The sequence below is a fragment of the Falco peregrinus genome, chromosome 5, assembly GCF_023634155.1.
Source record: "Falco peregrinus isolate bFalPer1 chromosome 5, bFalPer1.pri, whole genome shotgun sequence".
Taxonomy (NCBI): Eukaryota; Metazoa; Chordata; class Aves; order Falconiformes; family Falconidae; genus Falco; species Falco peregrinus.
The window spans coordinates 69,172,677-69,191,801 of record NC_073725.1 but is presented as its reverse complement, the minus strand read 5'-3'; the positions used below and the strand labels follow the sequence as shown (position 1 = coordinate 69,191,801).

Below are 19,125 nucleotides of genomic sequence, written 5' to 3'. Positions count from 1 at the left end.
GAGCAGCCGGGGGATGCTGGGGCGACGCTGGAGCGGCCGGGGGGGTCCGGGCAGCCGGGGGATGTGCTGACGGCCGGGGGATGCTGGGGCGGCCTCGGGTCCAGAACGGCGGGGGGGGTGGCCGAGGGGGGCGGGAGATGCGCTGGCGGCCGCGGGGGGGGGGGGGGCCGGGGCGGGCGGCGGAGCGCTCGCACCATGACATCAGCGCGGCGCGGCCCCGGGGGAGCGGGCGGGGGGGCGGGAGCCGGCGGAGCGGCGGAGCGGAGCGGAGCGGCCCCGGGCATGCTCCCGGAGCCCAAGTATGACCGCTTCCGCGACGAGCCGCTGACCGCCCCCATGCCGTCGCCGGCCCCCGCGCCCACCGGCGGAGCCCCCGGGCCGTGCCCCGCGGCGGGCGAGGAGCCGGAGCCCGGGACCACCTTCTGCGCGCTGCTGCCGCGGATGCCGCAGTGGAAGTTCCCCGGCCCCGGCGGCTTCCTCGGCCGCGGCCCCGGCCGGGAGCTGGCGGGGGCCCGGGGGGCGGGGGGGGGGAGGGGGCGGCGCGGGGGCCCCCTCGGCGCTGGCCGCCGTGCTGGGCGCCTGCGAGCCGCTCTGCGCCGCGCCCTGCTCGGGGCCGGCGGGCGGGCGCGCGCGGGGGGGCGGCGGGGCGCGCGGCGCGGGGGGGGGGCGGCGCGGCCCGGCGCGGAGGAGTGGAGCCGCAAGGGCAGCTTCATCCGCAAACCGGCGCAGGGCTGGCTGCACCCCGACGAGCGGGTGCTGGGGCCCGGCGTCTCCTACATCGTCCGGGTAAGTCCCGAGCCCGGCGCGGGGGGCGCGGAGCCCACGGCCCCACGCGTGGCCGGGGCGCGGCGGGACCCGCCGCGGGTGGCGTGTGCGTCCCGTCCCCCCCTACGGGGCAGGCTCTGCCGCGGGGCGGGCGGAGGAACCGGGCGGGGGGTCCGGGGTGGCCGGTGCACCCGTGGCCCCTTCGCCCCGGTGCGGTGGTCCGGCCCCGGCACGTCCTGGGTGGTCGGTCCGGCCCCCCGAAGCGGGATGGGGCAGGGTTGGGGGGGGGGGTGGGGTGTGTCTGGCCCCGGGAGCCAGCAGCGGCCGGGGCATCCCCCACAGTGCACTGATGAGTTTGTCAGGTCTCAGCCTGGGGTCTGGGCGTGCAATGGGGCATTTTGGGGTGCGGGGCGAAAGGGTGCTGTGTGACCCCTGGAGCTGACGTGAAAGGGGCCCTTCACCCTGACACCCGGCTCCCCCCGGCCCCTCTCCGTCGCTGGTGGCAGCGGCTGGGGGAGGCTGCTCTGACCGTGTGTGTCCCCCCTACACCCCCCACCCCCCCCCCCCCGCAGTACATGGGATGCATCGAGGTGCTGCGCTCCATGAGGTCCCTCGACTTCAACACGCGGACACAGGTCACCAGGTACGGCCCTGTGGTCCTGCTCTCCCGCACCCCAATGCCACCCAGAGCTCCCAGTGGCCCTGGGTGCTCCCCCTCCCTGGGTCCCTGCGAGAGGGGGGGGCAAGGCGCCAAGCTCTGGGGGTCCCTGCCCCACGGGAGCCAGCCTGCACGCAGGGACGCGGACGAAGGGCACTGCTGCAGATCGATGGGTGGAAAGAGGAGAAGGGAGGTGGCCCCGGCCAGGATTATGTACCACGGGCCATGATGTGGGGCAGCGCTGCGGGGAGGCTGCGGCACCCCGGGCTGCGGGGGCTGATGCCCCCAGACCCTGCAGAGCCATGGGTGGGGAAAGCAGCTGGGAAGGGGCTGGGGGTCTGCAGCGGTAACCCAGCTGGGGGCTGTGGCTTGCAGGGAAGCCATCAACAGACTGTACGAGGCGGTGCCGGGCGTGAAGGGCATCTGGAAGAAGAAGGTGAGTTTCCACCCAGCCCAGCCCTCCCAGGTCTCCTTCCTGGGGTGAGCTGGGGCCATGGGACAGGGTGCTGGGGGCCCCTGCCTGGTTCATGGGGCAGAGCCTGGGGTCTTGGGCACCCCTCTTTCCCTCCTTCACCCCAGGAAGCCTGGTCCTGGTGGGTTGCATCGCCCCACAGTCCTCTCCCCCTGTCAGGCTCCCAACAAAGCCCTCTTCTCCATCCTGGGCAAGAGCAACCTCCGCTTCGCTGGCATGAGCATCGCTGTCAACATCTCCGTTGATGGGCTGAACCTCATGATCCCCACCACACGCCAGGTGAGAGCTGTCCCCAGGGACGTGGCCCTGCCACCTCCTGCTGCGAACAGGGGGTCTGTTGGCCCCCACGCTAACCGCTGCCACGGGCCGTGTCCCCTCCACAGATCATCGCCAACCACCACATGCAATCCATCTCCTTTGCCTCTGGTGGGGACACGGTAAGGCACACGCACCTTGGCCCTCCCCTGGCTGTGGTCCCTCAGGGGATGGGGGGACGGGGGCTGCCCATCCTACGGCCGAGCCAAACTGTGGGGCAGCCTGGTCCCGGGGCAGGACAGGGGGCTGGGGTCGAGTCCATCCCCTCGCCCTCGTGCTCCCAGCCCTGCTCCCCGCACGGCAGCGGGATACGGGTCCTGAGCTCCCCCTGTGCCCCCAGGACACCACGGACTACGTCGCCTACGTCGCCAAGGACCCCATCAACCAGAGAGGTGATCTAGCCCTTGGAGCTCTGTGGCAGAGGAGGGGTGGGCTGGAGGAGGGGTCCCTCATGGGGGGCACAAGGGGCGGCTCGGGGTGGTCCTGGCAGGGTGGTGGCAGTGGGGAAACGCTCGAGCCGTCTGTCTGCAGCCTGCCACATCCTGGAGTGCTGCGAGGGGCTGGCGCAGAGCGTCATCAGCACGGTGGGACAGGCCTTCGAGCTGCGCTTCAAGCAGTACCTGCACAGCCCCCCCAAAGCGGTGGTACCCCCAGACAGGTAGGGGAGCGGGGGGGCCCCCATGGTAGCCCTGCACCCCCTGTCCTGGGCACCTCCCTTGGCTGGGGGTAGGTCTGGCAGCCTCCGTCCCCGCCGGGTATGGGGAGGGGTCTGAGCTGGGCAGGGTGTCCCCAGCTCGTCGGTCCCTGCTGCAGGGCGCTGGGTGCGGAGGAGTCAGCCTGGGGGGAGGATGAAGAAGCATCTGAGCACGATTACTACAACAGCATCCCGGGGAAGGAGCCACCCCCAGGGGGACTAATCGATTCCCGGCTCCGGCACGGCGCAGTCCTGGGCCACATCCGCACTCAGCCATCCGGCTCCATCCCCCCCAGCCAGGTGAGCCCCTGGGGCTGCTGCCGGCCCTGCTCTGGGGGTCTCAGGCAGGTCCCCCCTGACACCTTCCGCTGTCTCATCTCCCCAGGGTGGGTTTGCAGCCAGGCGGGACCAGAGCAGCCAGCCGGGGCCACCCTGGGAGCTGGAGAGCCAGGGTGGGTACTGCTGTCGGGGGGACCCCGGGACCCGTGGGCAGGGGTCTCTGTGGCTTTACCCTGCCCGGGCCGGCAGTGATGCCCGGTCCTCGCAGGCCAGCCCTGCGATGGGTACCTGCAGGCGGACGGCCACCCCCTGGGGCCACGGGACTACGAGGAGCACATGTACGTGAACACGCAGAGCCTAGATGCCTGGGAGCCGGAGGCGGCAGCTCGCGGGGTGCCGGAGGAGAGCCCCAAAAAGGACCTCTTTGATATGAGTAAGCCACCGTGCTGGGGGGTGTCTGTCGCAGAACCTGCCTGCTGCAGAGGGGCCAAGCTGTGCCAGTGGGCTGCCCAGCTGCGTGCCGCAGCCCCGGCAGTGCCTGTGCTGGCTGAGCCCAGAGCCGTGCCCCCAGCGCTGGGGGCTGTGAGCCAGGACCTTCCTGGGACAGCGGGGCTTTGCTCAGGGCAGGGCTGCAGGTGGACATCCCATCTGCCTGGCCCTGTGGAGGGGGCAGCTGTGCCAGACAGGGGGTCGCCGTCCCCTCTATGCCTGGGCGCAGGGGCAGCATGGTGCCCAGGGCAGCTGTGGCACAGCGGGATCCAGCCCGGAGCTGGGTCTGGCTGTAACCCTGGGTCCTGCTGCCGCTGCTTGGCCTGGCCCCATCTCTGCTGCCCCCCAGCCCTGCTTCATGCCTCGGGGGGGTGATGCTCTGCACTCCCTGGCTCCTGCAGGGCCCTTCGAGGATGCCCTGAGGCTCCACGAGTGCATTGCAGGGGGCGGCAGCAGCCCCCCCATCGAGGACCAGTGGCCGAGCCCCCCCACGCGGAAGGCCCCCATCGCCCCCACGGAGGAGCAGCTCAGGCGGGAGCCGTGGTACCACGGGAAGATGAGCCGGCGGGATGCCGAGAGGCTCCTGCAGATGGATGGAGACTTCCTGGTGCGGGACAGCCTCACCAACCCGGGGCAGTACGTGCTGACCGGCATGCACAGCGGGCAGCCCAAGCACCTGCTGCTGGTGGATCCCGAGGGAGTGGTAAGGGCAGGGCGCAGGCTGGGTGATGGGGGACGGGGGTAAGGCAAGGCGGAGAGGGGTGCTGGAGGAGACGGGCTGGACAGGCACCAGAGGCTGCCTGGGGATCCTGTGCGGGAGGCAGCTCTCCTGGGCTCAGGACCGCTGTGCCCCCCGGCCCCCAGGTGAGGACCAAGGATGTGCTGTTTGAGAGCATCAGCCACCTCATCAGCCACCACCGGCAGAATGAGCAGCCGATCGTGGCCGCGGAGAGCGAGCTGCACCTCCGCCAGGTTGTCCGGAGGAAGCAGTGATGCCTGGGGGTACGTGAGCCCCCAACCCACTCCCCTGGCACCGGACTCACCCCAGCCCTGGGGCAAAGCTGGGGCCCATCTGCACTGCCCTCTTGCAGTTGTGCCTGGCCTTTGGGGGAGGCAAAGCCCCCCACACACCCCAGGGTCAGGCTCCCTGTCCCCCTCCCCAACAGGGTGTCAGGTCCCTGGCCCCGAAGGCCCCCCCTCTCCACCGCTGCCTCCCCTCCATCGTCCACGTGGGGCCCCTTGCCCAGCTGGACACAGACGTTTATTCCACGCGTGCAGGTGAAGTGCTGCCAGGGTGGGAGCTGGTGGGCAGCCTCGCCAAGAGGGATGGAGCCCAAACCCAGCTCGGGCAGCAGTGCCTGCTCCTGCCCGGGGCTGCCCCCAGCTCACCCCAGTGATGGAGGGGGCCTTGGTGGGCATCCCTGTGGGGCTGCACTGTCCCCCTCCTGCCTGGGGGCCCTGCCTGCATGGGGCTGTGTGCACCCAGCCACTGGTACTGCCAGCCCCCCTGCCAGCACTGTCCACCTGGTGCTGCTGCCCCCGGTGCTGGTTCCAGCTCCATCCTGATGCCAGGAATTGGTCTCTGGATGATGGTGGAGCAAAGGGGGTTGGGACCAGTGCCAGGAGCCTTGTCCCAGGGCTCTCAGAGTGAGATGGGGCAAGCAGGCTTGGCGTGTGTGTATATCCGTGTGCATATGTGTGTATCCATGTGCGTGTGTGTGTGTGTGTGTGTGCATGTCTGCGTGCATGCACAGGTATATGAGGGGCAGTGAGGGGACCAGCCCCTTGCCCACAGAGCTGTGCCTCTTGCCCAGAGCTGCTACTCAGGACCCAACTCCCTGCCTCACTCTCTCCTGTCTACGTTTGGGGGGTGCCCCTATCCATGGGGGCGCCCCGTCAGTGGTGGCTTGGTTCTGCCAATGGGGCTGGGCACAAATGGCTCCTGGAGGCCGGTGCTGCTGGATGTCCATGTTGATTCCGCACTTCCAGCTGGATTCTCCCCAGGAGCGGCTGCCACTTGAGGCTCCCGGCGGCCCCGAGCCCCCACAGCCCTCCCCAGGCTGGGGCTATGAAGAAGCTGCTGCAGGGAAGGCGCAGGGCAGGGGCGAGCTACCGGCACTGGCTTTCAAGGCTGGGGATGCAGGAGGAGAGGCATCCCACAGTCCCTGGTGACCCCCTTGGCTGGCTTGGGGCTTTGCCAGGTTTTTATGGCATACACGGCCCCTTCTCCAGTGTGTCCAGCGCTCAGCATGGGTTTGTGGTTTGGAATACATTTCTAATTAAACCTGGAAATGAACAAGGTGCCTGGGTTGTTCATGCTGCCCCTGAGCACGGTGCTGGGACATGGCTGCTGCTGCCTCCTGTGCCCAGGGGCTCGAGGGGGCCAGGGATGCAGAGGGGACTGGGACAGCATCTCCATCACCACCAGTTCTTGGCTGGTCCCATGTTAGTGGTGGCAGCATGCCCTGTCCTGAATGGTCATGCTTGTCTCTGCTCCACTGTGTCACCCTATCCCCCTTCTTGGATCTCACACACCACCCCACCCCCCCCCGGTCCGGAGGGGCTGCAGCACCCGGGGCTTGGCCCCAGAGCACTGGTCCTGCACGGCATCCCCTCCTCACACCCAGCATCTCCCTGCCCTGCCTGCTCCAGCTGCCTGCAGGCTCACCTCCCACTGCTGCCCAGGGTGGGATGTAGCCACCCACCTCTGAGCCACAGCCACAGCCAGGTGGGCACTGAGCAGCCCAGAGCCAGCGGAGTGAGACCCCCACGGTGGACCTGGCCACGGCTCCCTGCTGCATGGCCAGCAGGTAGAAAAGGCGCTTGGCTGGAGTTGGCAGAGGTGGGAGAAGGCTGCCCGGTGCTGCTGGCACCCGGCGGTGGGAGGCTTTCCAACCCAGCAGCATGGCTGGGCTGCGAGTGCTGGGCACATGCACTGGGTGGGCAGCAGCCCCCCTGTGGGTCCAGCACCGACCCTGGCAGCGGCCGGCTCCGGGGTCCTGCCCCAGCTGGGTGCTGGCAGCCTGTCCTGATGCTGTCGCCAGCGCCCACCTCGGAGAGCAGGACCACCCTGACACCCTCAGCCCTCACTGGGGATGGCCCCTCCTGGGACAGAGCTGCTGGGATGGCTGGGTGCTGGCTGAGTCAATGAATAAAATAAGCCCCTAAATAAAGCCCGGTAATGAATGTGTAATTTTCCATTGATAGTTGAATGCCTACAGGGACGTGGCGCTTCCATCTCAGCTGCTATTTTTTGTCATATAGTAATGCATCTGCAAAGATAATTGCGCCGTTCCCTCAATGGCAGAGGCAGTAAAAGGCAGTGAGAGCCCAGACTTTCGACACCCACGCCTTCCACCGGCTGCTGCTGGCTTTGCGTGGCCCCTCGGCCTCGGGGATTCTGCCAGGAGGTGCCTGAAGGGCTGGCGGGGTGTTTATTTTAGGGCTTTAACCACTTTGGTTGAGGCTGGTGTGCGGTGCCAATGGCCACGGGGTGCAGGGGGCTCTGGCCCCCCAGCCCCAGGTCGTAGGGTTGTGTTGCAGGGGCTTGGTGACCCTTCTTGAGAAGGTCCCGCTGTGGGGCAGCACCCCATGGCCGCCTGGCATGAAGGCAGGACCCCGAAGGGGGAGGTGGGCTGGGAGCAGCACAGCAGTGTTCTTAAAAAAAAAATAAAATTCAAACAAATATGAGGCCTTGATTGAGTTAAGCATGGACATGAATAATGCAGTCAGAGCACCAGGGAGTGCTCCTGTCTGAAATTGGATTTCTTTCCATATGCTCTGCACCCCAGCACGACTCGACTCTGGACTGGTCCTTGCTGGGCGGGGGCAGGGAGGAGGGGGCCACCCGAGGCTGGGCGATGGTGGAGTGACCTGGGCAGTGACACGTGTGTTGCTGGTGGCTGTTCCAGCCCGGGGGTCCTGGCACCAGCCCCTTCCCCTCGCAGGGTTCTCTCCTTCTCAGCTTCCAGCAGGTGGTAGCACGCTGCCAGCTCCACCAGCCACGTCCCCAACCCTGCCAGCATCCCCAGCCCTGCCACCATCCCCAACCCTGCCACCATCCCCAGCCCTGCCACCGTCCCCAGCCCTGCCAGCATCCCCAGCCCTGCCAATGTCCCCGGCCCTGCCAGCATCCCCGGCCCTGCCAGCGTCCCCAGCCCTGCCAGCGTCCCCAGCCCTGCCAGCGTCCCCAGCCCTGCCAAGTGTCCCCAGCCCTGCCAGCGTCCCCAGCCCTGCCAAGTGTCCCCAGCCCTGCCAAGTGTCCCCAGCCAGGCATCACTCACCCACGGTGCCATGCCCAGGCCATGCCAGGCACCACACGCCTCCGGCAGCCTCCAGCAGCCTCCAGCCCAGCACAAAGGACCCCTCTCCATCTTGCCTACCCCTTGTCCCGCTCCCTGTCACTCTGCCTGGAGCCCTGAGAGCTGTCCCCTCCCAGCATTGCACGCTGCCCAGATCCACAGAGAGCCCTGGACAAGGGGGAGGCCAGGAAAGACACCCCTCCTGGCTCCACACTGCTGGGCACTGAGCGAGGGTCCACAGCCCATTTTGGAGGCCCTGGAAACCTGGTTTTCTGCTGGCCCTGCCCATTTCTGCTTGGGGTCTGGCAGCTCCCACCGCACACCGTGGCTGTGGCAGCGCAGTGCCAGCAGTGGGGCTGGAGCCAGGCCCTGCCTGCACGGCCGGGAAGGGATGCTCCCGGCACAGCCCATGTCCCCAAGGTGCCTGAGATGTGAGCACCTGTGCCAGCGCCGGCCATGAGCACGGGGACTTTCCCTGCCATCCCATCCCTTCACTGGGAAATGGGGCATCCAGGATCTCTGTCTCTCCTCCCAACCGCTGTAGCTCCTCTCCTGCCTCAAACCTGGACGTCCTGCCCCAAGCTGAACCCAGAGAAGCTCGATGCAGGCAGCTGCCAGCTCCGAGCACCCTGCTCCCTCTGCCCCGAGACCTGGCCCCGAGCTGAGCAGGCAGGGCTGGCCTAGCTCCAGCTCCCTTTGTTATCTCGAGAGAACGGCAACCATTGCTGCACCTTGTTTACTCACCGTTGTGCAGGGTGGAGGAAAAGCAAACACCAAGCTTTTGTTCACCAGCCTCCCCTTCCTGTCAGCCTCATCCTCCTCTCCTGGGCTCCATCTGCCCTCTTCTTCCTGGTGGGACTGAGGACTGCAGTGCAGAGCCCAGGGTCCAGCCGGGCCACCACCATCCCCATTCCCCGCCACAGCCCCAGACGTTCCTGCCCCGACCCCTCCAGGTCCTGGCTGGTTCCTGCTCCCCACATGCCCCATTCAGAGGGTCCCAGCACCTTCCCCCAGGTCTGGTCCCGTGCCAGTGAGGGGCAACTGTGCAAGGGGCTCACTCTTGCTAAGGGTCTGCAGTTGGGCTGAGCCACTGCTCCCAGGCAGAGCAACACCCCAAGCAAGTCCATAACCCAGAGCGCTCACCCTGCCAGGGCCACCCACTCGCTGCTGGGGGAGGCCTGGGCACGGGAGGTGGAGGGCATGTGGTGAAACCAGCGGGTGCAGGGAGAGGGGAGGGCAATTCACTTCCAGAGAGGGAGGGGGGTTGTTCCCCCAGGCCCTGGGGACCTTCGCCCCTGCCAGCTTTCCCAGGTGCAGGCAGAGCTGGCTGCTGGCCCTCGCTCGGGCTCGGCAGGGCTGGCTATCTCGGTTTTTTATCAGCTCGGAGTCAGGATGTGGAGGGAGCCGAGACCTCCCACCTCTGGCAGTCGCTGCCTGGCTGCAGCAGCCCCCGCAGCAGGAGCCCACCACGCCAGGCTCTCCTTCCCAGCCATTCTTCACAGCCGCGCACCGCTGTGGGATGACGATGCCATCCCTGCAGCCGGCCGGCATCCACAGGGCAGCAGCCAGGCCCCGGTCCGTGCCACGGTGCATCCCTGTCCCCGAGGCTATAAACGCACCCGGTACCTGGGCTGAGGTCGATCACCTGGATTTGAGCCTCCTGTCCCTCCCCTGCCACACTGGGGGCCCGCAGTGATGCCCCATGGATGTTCCTGATGGTTTTCCACCGGTGTCCCCAGCACCACCCGAGCCGTATCCTGCCCCAGCGGGTGCTGGCGAGATGCATGCCATGTGGCACTGCCTCCCCCGACTCCTCCAGGCTCGGTGTTAAACCACTCCAGGCGCTCAGCGAGCCCTTGAGCCCCGAGCCGCCCTGAGAGCTGCTGGCTTTGTCCAGCGCTTCGATGAGCCCCGCCGGGGCGGGGGGGGGCGGCTCGGCCCCGCCGGCATCGACCCCCGGTAGCGCTTAGGGCGGGAGGACTCCGGAGGGGGGGACACGGGGCTGCTGCACCCCAGCCCCCGGCCCCCTGTCCCCAGTCCCAGCCCAGCCCCGGCGCTCCCGTGGGCAGGCCGGCCGGGCGTCCCGCGGCCCCGCACCCCCCGAGCATCAGCGTCCCGGTCCCGGTCCCGGTCCCGATCCCGGTCCCGGTGGGCGCGGCGCGGGGAAATGCGGGGGCGCCGCGCTCGGAGGATTACGGCGGCGGCGCGGGGAAGGAGCGGGGCCGCCGCCGCCGCCGCCGCCGTATAAAAGCGCGTCCGCGCCCGCCCCGCCCGGGCTGCGGCGGCGGCGGCGGCTCCGCTTCAGGTGCGGCGGCTCTCGGCAACTTCCCGCTCGCGGCGGCGCCGGTCGGTCCCTCCCTCGGTCGGTCCGGGCGTCGCGTCGCGTCTGGCAGCGGCTCCCCGTGAGCCGCGGCCGCCCCGTCCCATCGCTGGGGCCGGCGGTGCCGTGTCCCTCGGGTCCCGGTGCCACTCGGCGCGGCCGGTCCCCGCCATGTCCACCGTCCCCCGGGCTGGTGGGTCCCGGTGCCCTTCGGCGCGGCCGGTCCCCCCCCCCCCCCCCCCCCCCCCTCCGCTCCCCTGGGCTGGCGGGTCCCGGTGCCCCTCGGCGCGGCCGGGTCCCTCCCATCCTTGTCCACATTCCCCCTGGGCTGGCGGGTCCCGGTCTCTCGGTGCTGCCGGTCGCCCCCCAGGCTAACGGCTCCGGGCTGCTGGTACCCGGACCCGGTGACAGCGTTGCCCCTCGGGTCTTTTCCAGCCCCACACCCGGCGGCAAGATGTGGCTCCTGGAGCGGCTGCGCGGCGTGGCGGAGAACGGCGGGTCCCGGGGCTCGGAGGACTCCCCGCGGGGGTCCCGCTACAGTAACGTCCTCACCCCCGACAAGATCCCCGACTTCTTCATCCCGCCCAAGCTGAGCGCGGCACCTGCTGAGGCCGAGGGCTCTGAGACCCCCCCAGCGCCTACCCTGGGCCCCTCTGCCTCGGAGCAGGACCTGGCCAGACGCAAGTCCCCGCGCAGCCCCCGGCCATCCAGCCGGTCACGGTCCCGGGCCGCCGGCCGGCACATCATCCAGATCGAGAGTGCCGAGGACTGGACGGCCGAGGGGGCCTTCGGCACCAACGTGGACCCGCAGGCGCAGACGGCCATGTCACTGCCCTACGTGCCCAAGGCACAGACCTCCTACGGCTTCGCCACGCTGGTGGAGAGCCCCCACACGCGGCGCAAAGAGTCACTCTTCCACAGTGAGCACAGCAGCCTCTGCCCCTCACCGGCCACCTCGCCCAGCACCCAGCGTAGAGCCAAGCTCAATGGTGAGAGTGGCCCTCGGGCACCCACCGACCTGGGCGCAGCCCTCATGCACCCCAGTCGCTACTTCAGTGGTGGCGAGAGCGACACGTGCTCCTCGGCCGAGTCCTCGCCCTTCGGCTCCCCGCTGCTCTCCCGCTCGGTCTCCCTGCTGAAGATCTTCAGCCAGGAAAGCCAGTCCAAGGTCATCAAGCTGAAGCACTCGGTGGCCCGTAACAGCTCCCTGTCCACTGATGACAGCTCAGCTGACACCAGCCCCAGCGCCCAGCGCCGCGCCAGGAGTGCCCCGGCTGGGGGGCAGCCGCCCACTGCCCTGCTGCCCCTGGACCTGCCGCCCGGCCGTGACCGGGAGCACAGCCTGCGGCTCAGCCGGGGTGGGAGCCTGCGCCTGGCTGCTGAGTACGACCCCTCCAACGCCCGGCTGCGTGTGCGGCTTGTCTCTGCTGAGGACCTCTACGATGCCCTCTTCGACGTGCGCAGCATCAACTGCTGTGTCTCGCTGTGCCTCAACCCCGGGAAGCTGCAGAAGCAGCGCAGCACCATCGTCAAGAACAGCCGCAACCCCATCTTCAACGAGGACTTCTTCTTTGACGGGCTGGGCCCCGGCCATGCCAGGAAGATGTCCCTGAAGCTCAAGGTAGTCAACAAGGGCAGCAGCCTTAAGCGGGACGTGCTGCTGGGGGAGAAGGAGCTGCCACTCACCACCCTCCTGTCCTGCCTGTAGGTGCTTGCTGCCAGCCCCCGAGGGAGCCTGCCTGCCTGTGGGGCTGGGGCGAGGCAGGGAGGCTGGCCCTGTCCCCCAGCCCCACTGGAGGAGGGTTTGGAAGGGCCCCTTGGAGGAGGGATGGGGCTGTGGCGCAGTGTGGCGGTCCCCAGGAGTGGTGCTGCCAGCAGCCCTCCCACAGCAGGGCCGGCAGCCACAGCCTTTCCCCTCTGCTTCCTCCTGGGGCTGCGTCTCCTGGAGCCCATCAGGAAGCAGGGAGCCACCAGCCCCATCTCTGCTGGGAAGGATGTGTGTCACCTGCTGGGCTCTTCCCTCCCTGGTGCCCATGGTCTCCAGCTGGCCAGCATGAAGGTTGGAGGTGGGTAGATCTCTGTAGCATACTTACTGCCACCTCTCTCAAAGCCCCAGCTCCTGGAGTCAGGTGATAGCATCTATTTGAGCTTTAACTTAAAAGACAAGTTTCTAGTCTTGGAAACCGCAGAGAAAATACTGCAAAAATACTGCAGAGGTGACCCGAGAGGGGGCCAAGGGAGGTCACCGTCAGGGATGAGTCAGGTTTGTGGGTTTTGTACCTTTCCTGGACTCTTCCCAGCTCTGTGGAACTGTGCAGATGTGCACAGATGCTTGGTCTGACACCCACAGCCTCCCAGGGCACCCTTGCTGCTCCCACCAGCAGTGTCCCCTGTTGCTGATCCCCAGAGGGAAACAGCTCATGGAGCTTCGGGGGCTTTGGGTTTGACCAAATCCAGGAGACTGCCTGTCCCCTGCCTGCAGGACAGAGATGCTGGGGGCTGGCACTGCCATGGGGGGGGACGGGGCCTGGCACCCCTCGCCCTGGGCACATAGGTGGCCCTGGGCAGTGTCCCAGCAGCCGTGCTTGCTGACAAAAGCCAAGGTGGCAGGAATAGCTCTCCCTGAGTGCTGGCAGTCTGGCTGGTACTGGGGACATCCCCGGGTGTCCCTGGGCAGGGGGGAAGCCTGAGGCTCCCCTACCCTCTGCCCTCCCTCACCTGTGGGGCCTCGGGATTGTGAGCGGCTGCTCCCGCCAGGCAGGAGGGACATCTCCTGTGGGGCTACGAAGCCCCTGTGCCCAGCGAGACCCAGCTCCCCCAGTCCCTGGCTCAGCAGTTTCTCTTTGCCAGGGAGCGAGATGCTCTTACCCCTTCCCATCCCTCCCTGCCATCCTGGCTGACCGGCCGGAGGCACTGGGAGCGGGGGAGAGATGCCGGCCAGGGCACTTCTGCGGGTGGATAAACCTTGTTGTTGTTCGGTGTGGTGTTACCCATTGCATTGGGCTCTGCATGTTTCCATGGAAGGGAGCAGAATTTGCAGTGCTCCTGTCCCTGCCTGTTGCAGCACGCGTGGACACACACGCACACACGTGTCCCTCTGTGTTAACCTCTGTCGGTGGCAGTTGATGTTCCTTCCTTGTCCTTTGCAACAGATGGCACATTTCAGTGTTGGCTATTTATATCTGAGGCTGATCTTTCCCAGCGTGTTTTACTTCTGTCTGTAAATATGTTTCAGGTACACGAGGCATGGTTCTGATAGTGTGGTGTTTGCATGTCGGGGGGATTTGGGGTGATCGTGGCTGTTTGTTTGAGCTTGTGGCTGAAACCAAACCGTGCAGGATGTAAAGGAGCAGACACGTCCCTCCTTTTGGGGGGTGGGGTGGGGGGGTGTCCCACCTGAGGCTTCCCACCGCTCCCCCAGGAGCCAACATGAGGGGCGCTCCCCAGCCCCCGAGTGCCCAGGCTCGCTTGGGGTGAGGGGGGGCAGATGGGGGCTCTGCAGAGGGGGAGATGGGTCACATCCCTGGGCTGGGGGCAAACATCCTGCCCCTGAGCAGACCTGGGGCAGGAAGGGGACACTACACAGCTGGCTGCTGCCCCACAGCCCTGTGTGCCCCTTGCCAGCACCCCCTGCTCGCTGGGGTGCTCTGCCTGCAAGGGACCACTGGGACCCCAGCACTGCTGGGGTGAGGGGGACCCAGCAGGCTGCAAGGGGAGGGGGAACAGGAGCTGGGCAAAGATTTTGGTGCTCTGTGAGAGGGTTGGGGGGTGACACATCCCCCATAGCAAAGCTGTGTGCCTTTGGGGAAGGGGGATACTGAGAGCAGGGACCCAGGCTGCTCCTTGGCTTGGGGCTGGCCCCGGGGGGGGGGTGGGTGGGGGGAGACCCAAGGGCCTGGGGGCTTGTGCTGTCTGTCCGCCCCACCCTGGCCTGTCCTAGGGCTGCCTTGCTGGAGCCAAGTGGCATGTGGCCACCTGCTGAGCCCTGGGACATGCTGCTGTGAGCCCTGCTCCTGTGCTGAGTGGGTGGGTGATGTGGGAGCCAGGATTGTGGCCTGGCTGCGTCTTTCCTCCCCTGTAGCTCTTTTCTACTGTTCCTGCTTTGATATTTCTGTGGCTGGATTTAATGATGCATTTTTGGAGTGGAAAAAAAAATAATATATTAATACATGAATGGAATGTTTATTTACAGATTACTTCCCCTTTTTAGTGCAATAAAGTAATTTCTAAAACAGATGCAAGTGGTGCCCTGGCTCCTGGTTTCCCCTGAGGTGTTCCCTTTGTTTTTCACTGCCGTGGCTGTGGCATCCCCAAGCCCTGTTACCTTCCCTGCTGGCTCCCTGTGCGGTAGAGGGGTGGGGGAGCAGAGGTGGGACACCCCCCACCCCGACTGCCCAACTACAGGGCAGCAGCTGCTCTCCTGAGGGTGCTGCCCTTTTCCAACAGCCTTGCAGGGGCTCAGAGCGCTTCAGCAGCTCTTTCCTGGTGCTGCCGACCAGCTGTGGGGTGAGGTGGGAGCAAATCTCCTGGGGAGAGGTGGGGATGTGGGGAAAGGTCTGTTCCTGCTTGGGGGGGTACCCAGGGTTGTGGTGGCTGGGGCAGAGCTGAGCCAGAGCATCTCCTGCGTGGGGCTGGGGCTGCAGTGAGGGAGAGCCCCTTCCCACACTCCACAGGAGACCTTCCTCCTCCTTGCCTGGCCCCAGCGCTCCTCCTTGGCCATGCTGGTGGTTAAGGATGTGGGGATGTTTCTGCACTCCCTGGGCACCCAACACCCCCAGCCCCAGGGCTGCCCTTGGGTGGCTCTTTGGGGCACAGCTGAGCTCTGACCCCCTGGCAGTGTGGGGTGGAAGCCCTCCCTGCTGCTCTCTGAGCTTCACAGCCCTTTTCCCCTCAGAACCCCGGCACCTCCAGCCAGCTCCTGTGTGGTGGCGGCGATCTGCTCCAGCAGTGTTTTGGTGTGAAAATAAACCCGATGGTTTCTGCCAGGACGTGTCTCCCAAGTGTTCCACAGCATGGGTGATGTGGGTGTTGGATGAGCTGCTCTTGGGGCATCCCCTGGACGATTTCCCTCCCCTGCCCCTCCAGGGACACCCCCTGCCTGGCTGTTGGCATTCAGCAGATGATTACCCTGGTTTCCCCCCCTCCTTCCATTTCCAGATCTGCTTTTAACCAGACGCTGCTGGAAAAAAAAGAGAGGGAGGTTTGTCTGTTACCCAAATGCCATTTTTCTAATTTCCACTGTTCTAATAATTTGTCATTTTTGGTAGAAATAAAGGCTGGGAGCACTAAACAGATCCGCCCTCTCTCCTCCTGCCCCCACAGGGGCAGAGAAAGCAGCGTGGCGAGAGCTTGGCAGGTGCCAATAATTTAAGTAGTGCTTTTTCTAGAGGTGTAAAGCTACAGCAGTTAGTAATAAAATGAGGCTGATTAAGTTAGTCTGAGCTAGAGTGGATGGGGTCAGCCTGAACACACGAAAAATCCCTGGAAAGTGTTCAACATTCAAAGCACTGGGGTGGAGAGGGGCATCTTGTGGGGGAAGATTTAACTCTGAATTTGTAATCAACTCATTGTGGGAAGGAAATGCGGTTTCTTCTCTGCAGCCTGGGCTGGACCTGGGAGGCCTGGGGCTGGGCCGAGATGAGCCTCTGAACTGGAAGATGCTGATGGTGGCTGGGGGTGGGGAGCAGGGGGAGACAACCCCCCTGCACAACACAGCCCCTCGGGACAGAGGATGCCCAAGTGAAGCACAGCCCTTGGAGGCTGAAGGCGAGAGAGCGAGGGTGGCTCTGCCCAGCGCCGGCATTGCCCACACTGAGGGATGCTCGAGCCCTGGGAGCTCTCCCCTGCCCGGGGGGTTCTCTGGCCAGGGGTCCCCAGGCTGCAGCCATCCGTGGATTGTGCCGGGGGTGGCACAGTACACATTTGGGCAGCATGATCCATGCTGGAAGCTGAGGCAGAGGCAGGGAGATGGCTGGATGTGGAGGAGCCAGTGGCAGCTGCTGCCTCCTTTACCCTTATCTCCTGAGCAAGAATCACCTGGGTGAGACACGCACACAGACCTCAGCTATTTTTAGTCCTGTGTTCCCACGATGCAGGGGCTCAACTTCTGAGAAAATTGCCTGGAGCTCATTTAGCTGCGTAAGTGATGGCTGGCGAGGGAGGGAGAGGGCATATTAGGGGTTCAGTCTCATACGGGCCATGTGGTGGGGCCAGGGCTCCACAGGGAGGAGGCCAGCGAGGGTGTCCCTGCAGGAGGACACCCTGTCCCTGCCCTGTCCCCCAACCCAGCAGGGGGTCCTGGGGCTGAGTGTTGTCCTCAGCTGATGCTCAGGGGTCCTTAGCAGTGGCTGGGGCCGGAGCAGCTTTTGGCTGAGTGGGGCTGCAATGGCTGCTTCTCCTCCCCAGATTTTTGCATGCTCTTTGGGCTGGGGGAGCCCCGAGTGTCCCCCGTGCAGCCCCAGCCCGGCCATGTCACTCCCCTATCCTGCTCTGCTCCGACTCAGCTGCCGATTTACCGGTTTGGTCAGAAAAAGCATCTTCCCGTTGCCTGGCAACCCTTGGCTGCCCGGTCCAGCGCCGAGGGGGGGGGGTGTCTCTCTCCCTCCGTGCTGGGGCCAGGGGCAAGAGGCTGGGGGGTTGCTCAGTGCCGGAGGTGGGCATCGAAGCCACCGCAGCACCTGCCGTGCTGGGGGGCTGCAGTGGGGAGTGATGCCTGCTGTGGCCAAGGTGTGAAACTGCTGCGTGCCATGGGCTGGCTGCACGCCATGGGCTGGCTACCGGCGAGCGCAACCGTCCACCTTCGAGTGCGACGGTTCCCCCAGGATGTGACTCACCAGGCCGGCAAACAGGCAACTGCATCTGGCCATCAGACGGCACAGAAAACCATCCAGGGTGAGAAAAACCTCTGGGGCCACTACGACCCAGCTCCCACCCAGGGTGAAACCCCCCCGCCCATCAGGGCCCTGCAGCAGGGCCACGGCTCTGCCAAGTGCCCGTGTGCCCCCCACCTTGGTGGCAGCCGCCCCTACGAGCCCCCCACCTCCTGGGGCAGACGTGGAGGCTGCAGCTGTGGGAGCAGGGAAACAGCCCCGTGCCCACCGTCGACTGTCAGGAGGGGGTGGGGGCTGCACAGGGGGTCCTGCACCAGGGTCCTGCTCTGGGGCCAGCCAGGTGCCCACAGCGACTGGGCCATGGGGCTCTGGGCACTTGGGACTGGCCAGCGGGATGTGCCGGGTGTGGGACCGGGTGTGCAGGGGCGTGGGGTGGGCATGAGTGTGCGGCAGGGAAGTGGTGAGCGTGCCCCAGGCAGTGCCGGCTGCACGCGAGCATCGGCCTCCCCGGCGTGCACTGTCTTTTGCTTTATTGCAAGCATTTGTCTTCCATGGCAGCGTGTCTGGTTTAAAGCAAAGAGAAGAGACTCCCACTGTTACTGCGAGGAAAACAGAACTGAACCGAATCCCACAATCCCTTCTAGTCACATCGGGTGAGAGAGAAAGCCGGAGCAGAGCCACCCCCCCTTGCAGTCCTCCTGGGCTCCTGCACCCCAGCATCGTGGGCCAGGCACAGGCTGCATCCTGCCAGCCAGCGGTCCCTGCTCCTCCAGGGCACGCAGGACCCCCGGGCTGGGAGACCCGGGGGTCCGCTGCAAGCAGGGATGACCTGCAGCTCCTTGTCAGCCCTGTGGCGCTTGGCAGCTCGCTATAAGGCAGGGCAGTGGCAGCAGCTGCCGGGGTGTCCCCAGGGCAGGTAGTGCTGCTGTCACTGCCAGCCCCAGGGCGCACGCTCCCTGTGTATTTTGCTGTTTCATTTGAGCTTTGCTCTGCTACTTTGAGGCTGGCAATCCAACAAGGACCTGGGGGCAGATCCTGCCTCCCCAGCCAGGGAAAGGCAGCGAGCAGACAGGAAACATCACCTCGGACTCTCCCTCCACATCTCCTCTGGCAGAGGAGAAATTAATGCAAGTCCCTGGAGCCAGCACAGGCTTGGGACCAGGGTGGGTGTACGGAGCACGCAGGACCACATCGGGGGAGCGCATGGCTGTGAGGATGGATGAGGACGAGGGCAGATGCTGCTTTGCAGGGTGAGGGATCTCTCCCTGCCTCTTTGCTCTGTCTCCAGTGACCTGCTGTTTGTTAGCTGCCTGCTGGAGTTTTAAATGCTGCCTTCACAATGTTTGCAAAATGCCCAAAGCATCAAACAGGCCCAGGTAGGAAGGAAAAAACCAGCATAAACAAAGCAGACAGGAGGATTTGTTAAACGCCAGCAGCTGCTGGCAAACCCTTTAATATCAGTGCAGACGGGCGCCAATCGATACAGCATTTAGGGCCACGGGCTGGTCTGTGCTCTGCACCCACACGTTGGCTCCCACGCAGGGGGCTCTGGCTGAGCCCAGGGGTCCCCCTGCGGCCAGGGGCACCCGGCCCAACCTGGAGTGCCGGGGTGGGGGAGGGCTGGGAGATGCTCTGGGTGCTGGCAAAGGGACACATCTTCACTGCCCTCCCTCCGCTCTCCCAGGGCAGTGGCAGCTCCATGGCCTGTCCAGGCTGTGCTGATGCCCCTGCCTGCTCCAGAGCCATTGGGCTTGGCGGGGCATAATGGGAGCGGGGTGCACGCCAGGCATGGGACCATGTCTGCCATCGCCACCCAGACTGCATGGCAGAGGCAGTGCCCAGAGATCGGCTGGACATGCTGCAGGGAGCTCGGCTGGCATTGCCATGGTAATGGAGATAACGGCAGAGAGCAGGGAGGGCAGGGAGCTCCGACAGGCTGAGCTTGCTGGGGAGATGCCGCTGGCCGTGCTCATCTGTGCCAGCACAGCACCAGGAGTGCCAG

The 19,125-nt window shown here is 65.9% G+C and overlaps 2 protein-coding genes across 2 annotated transcripts; both read left to right on the top strand.

Moving 5' to 3' along the window:
• Nucleotides 1–179: 179 nt before the first annotated feature.
• Nucleotides 180–5,971, top strand: SHC2 (SHC adaptor protein 2). The gene is given in 14 exon segments (XM_055806682.1): nt 180–530; nt 532–617; nt 620–786; nt 1,338–1,408; nt 1,799–1,859; nt 2,055–2,174; nt 2,279–2,332; nt 2,551–2,602; nt 2,742–2,868; nt 3,024–3,204; nt 3,290–3,356; nt 3,452–3,616; nt 4,074–4,375; nt 4,537–5,971. Coding segments are annotated over 14 exon segments (1,917 nt in total). The 5' UTR covers nt 180–195; the 3' UTR covers nt 4,666–5,971.
• A 4,765-nt stretch (nt 5,972–10,736) lies between these two features.
• Nucleotides 10,737–14,152, top strand: C2CD4C (C2 calcium dependent domain containing 4C). The gene has a single exon (XM_005240873.3). The coding sequence runs from the start codon at nt 10,748–10,750 to the stop codon at nt 11,999–12,001; it is 1,254 nt and encodes a 417-aa protein (XP_005240930.1). The 5' UTR covers nt 10,737–10,747; the 3' UTR covers nt 12,002–14,152.
• The last annotated feature ends 4,973 nt before the right edge of the window (nt 14,153–19,125 follow it).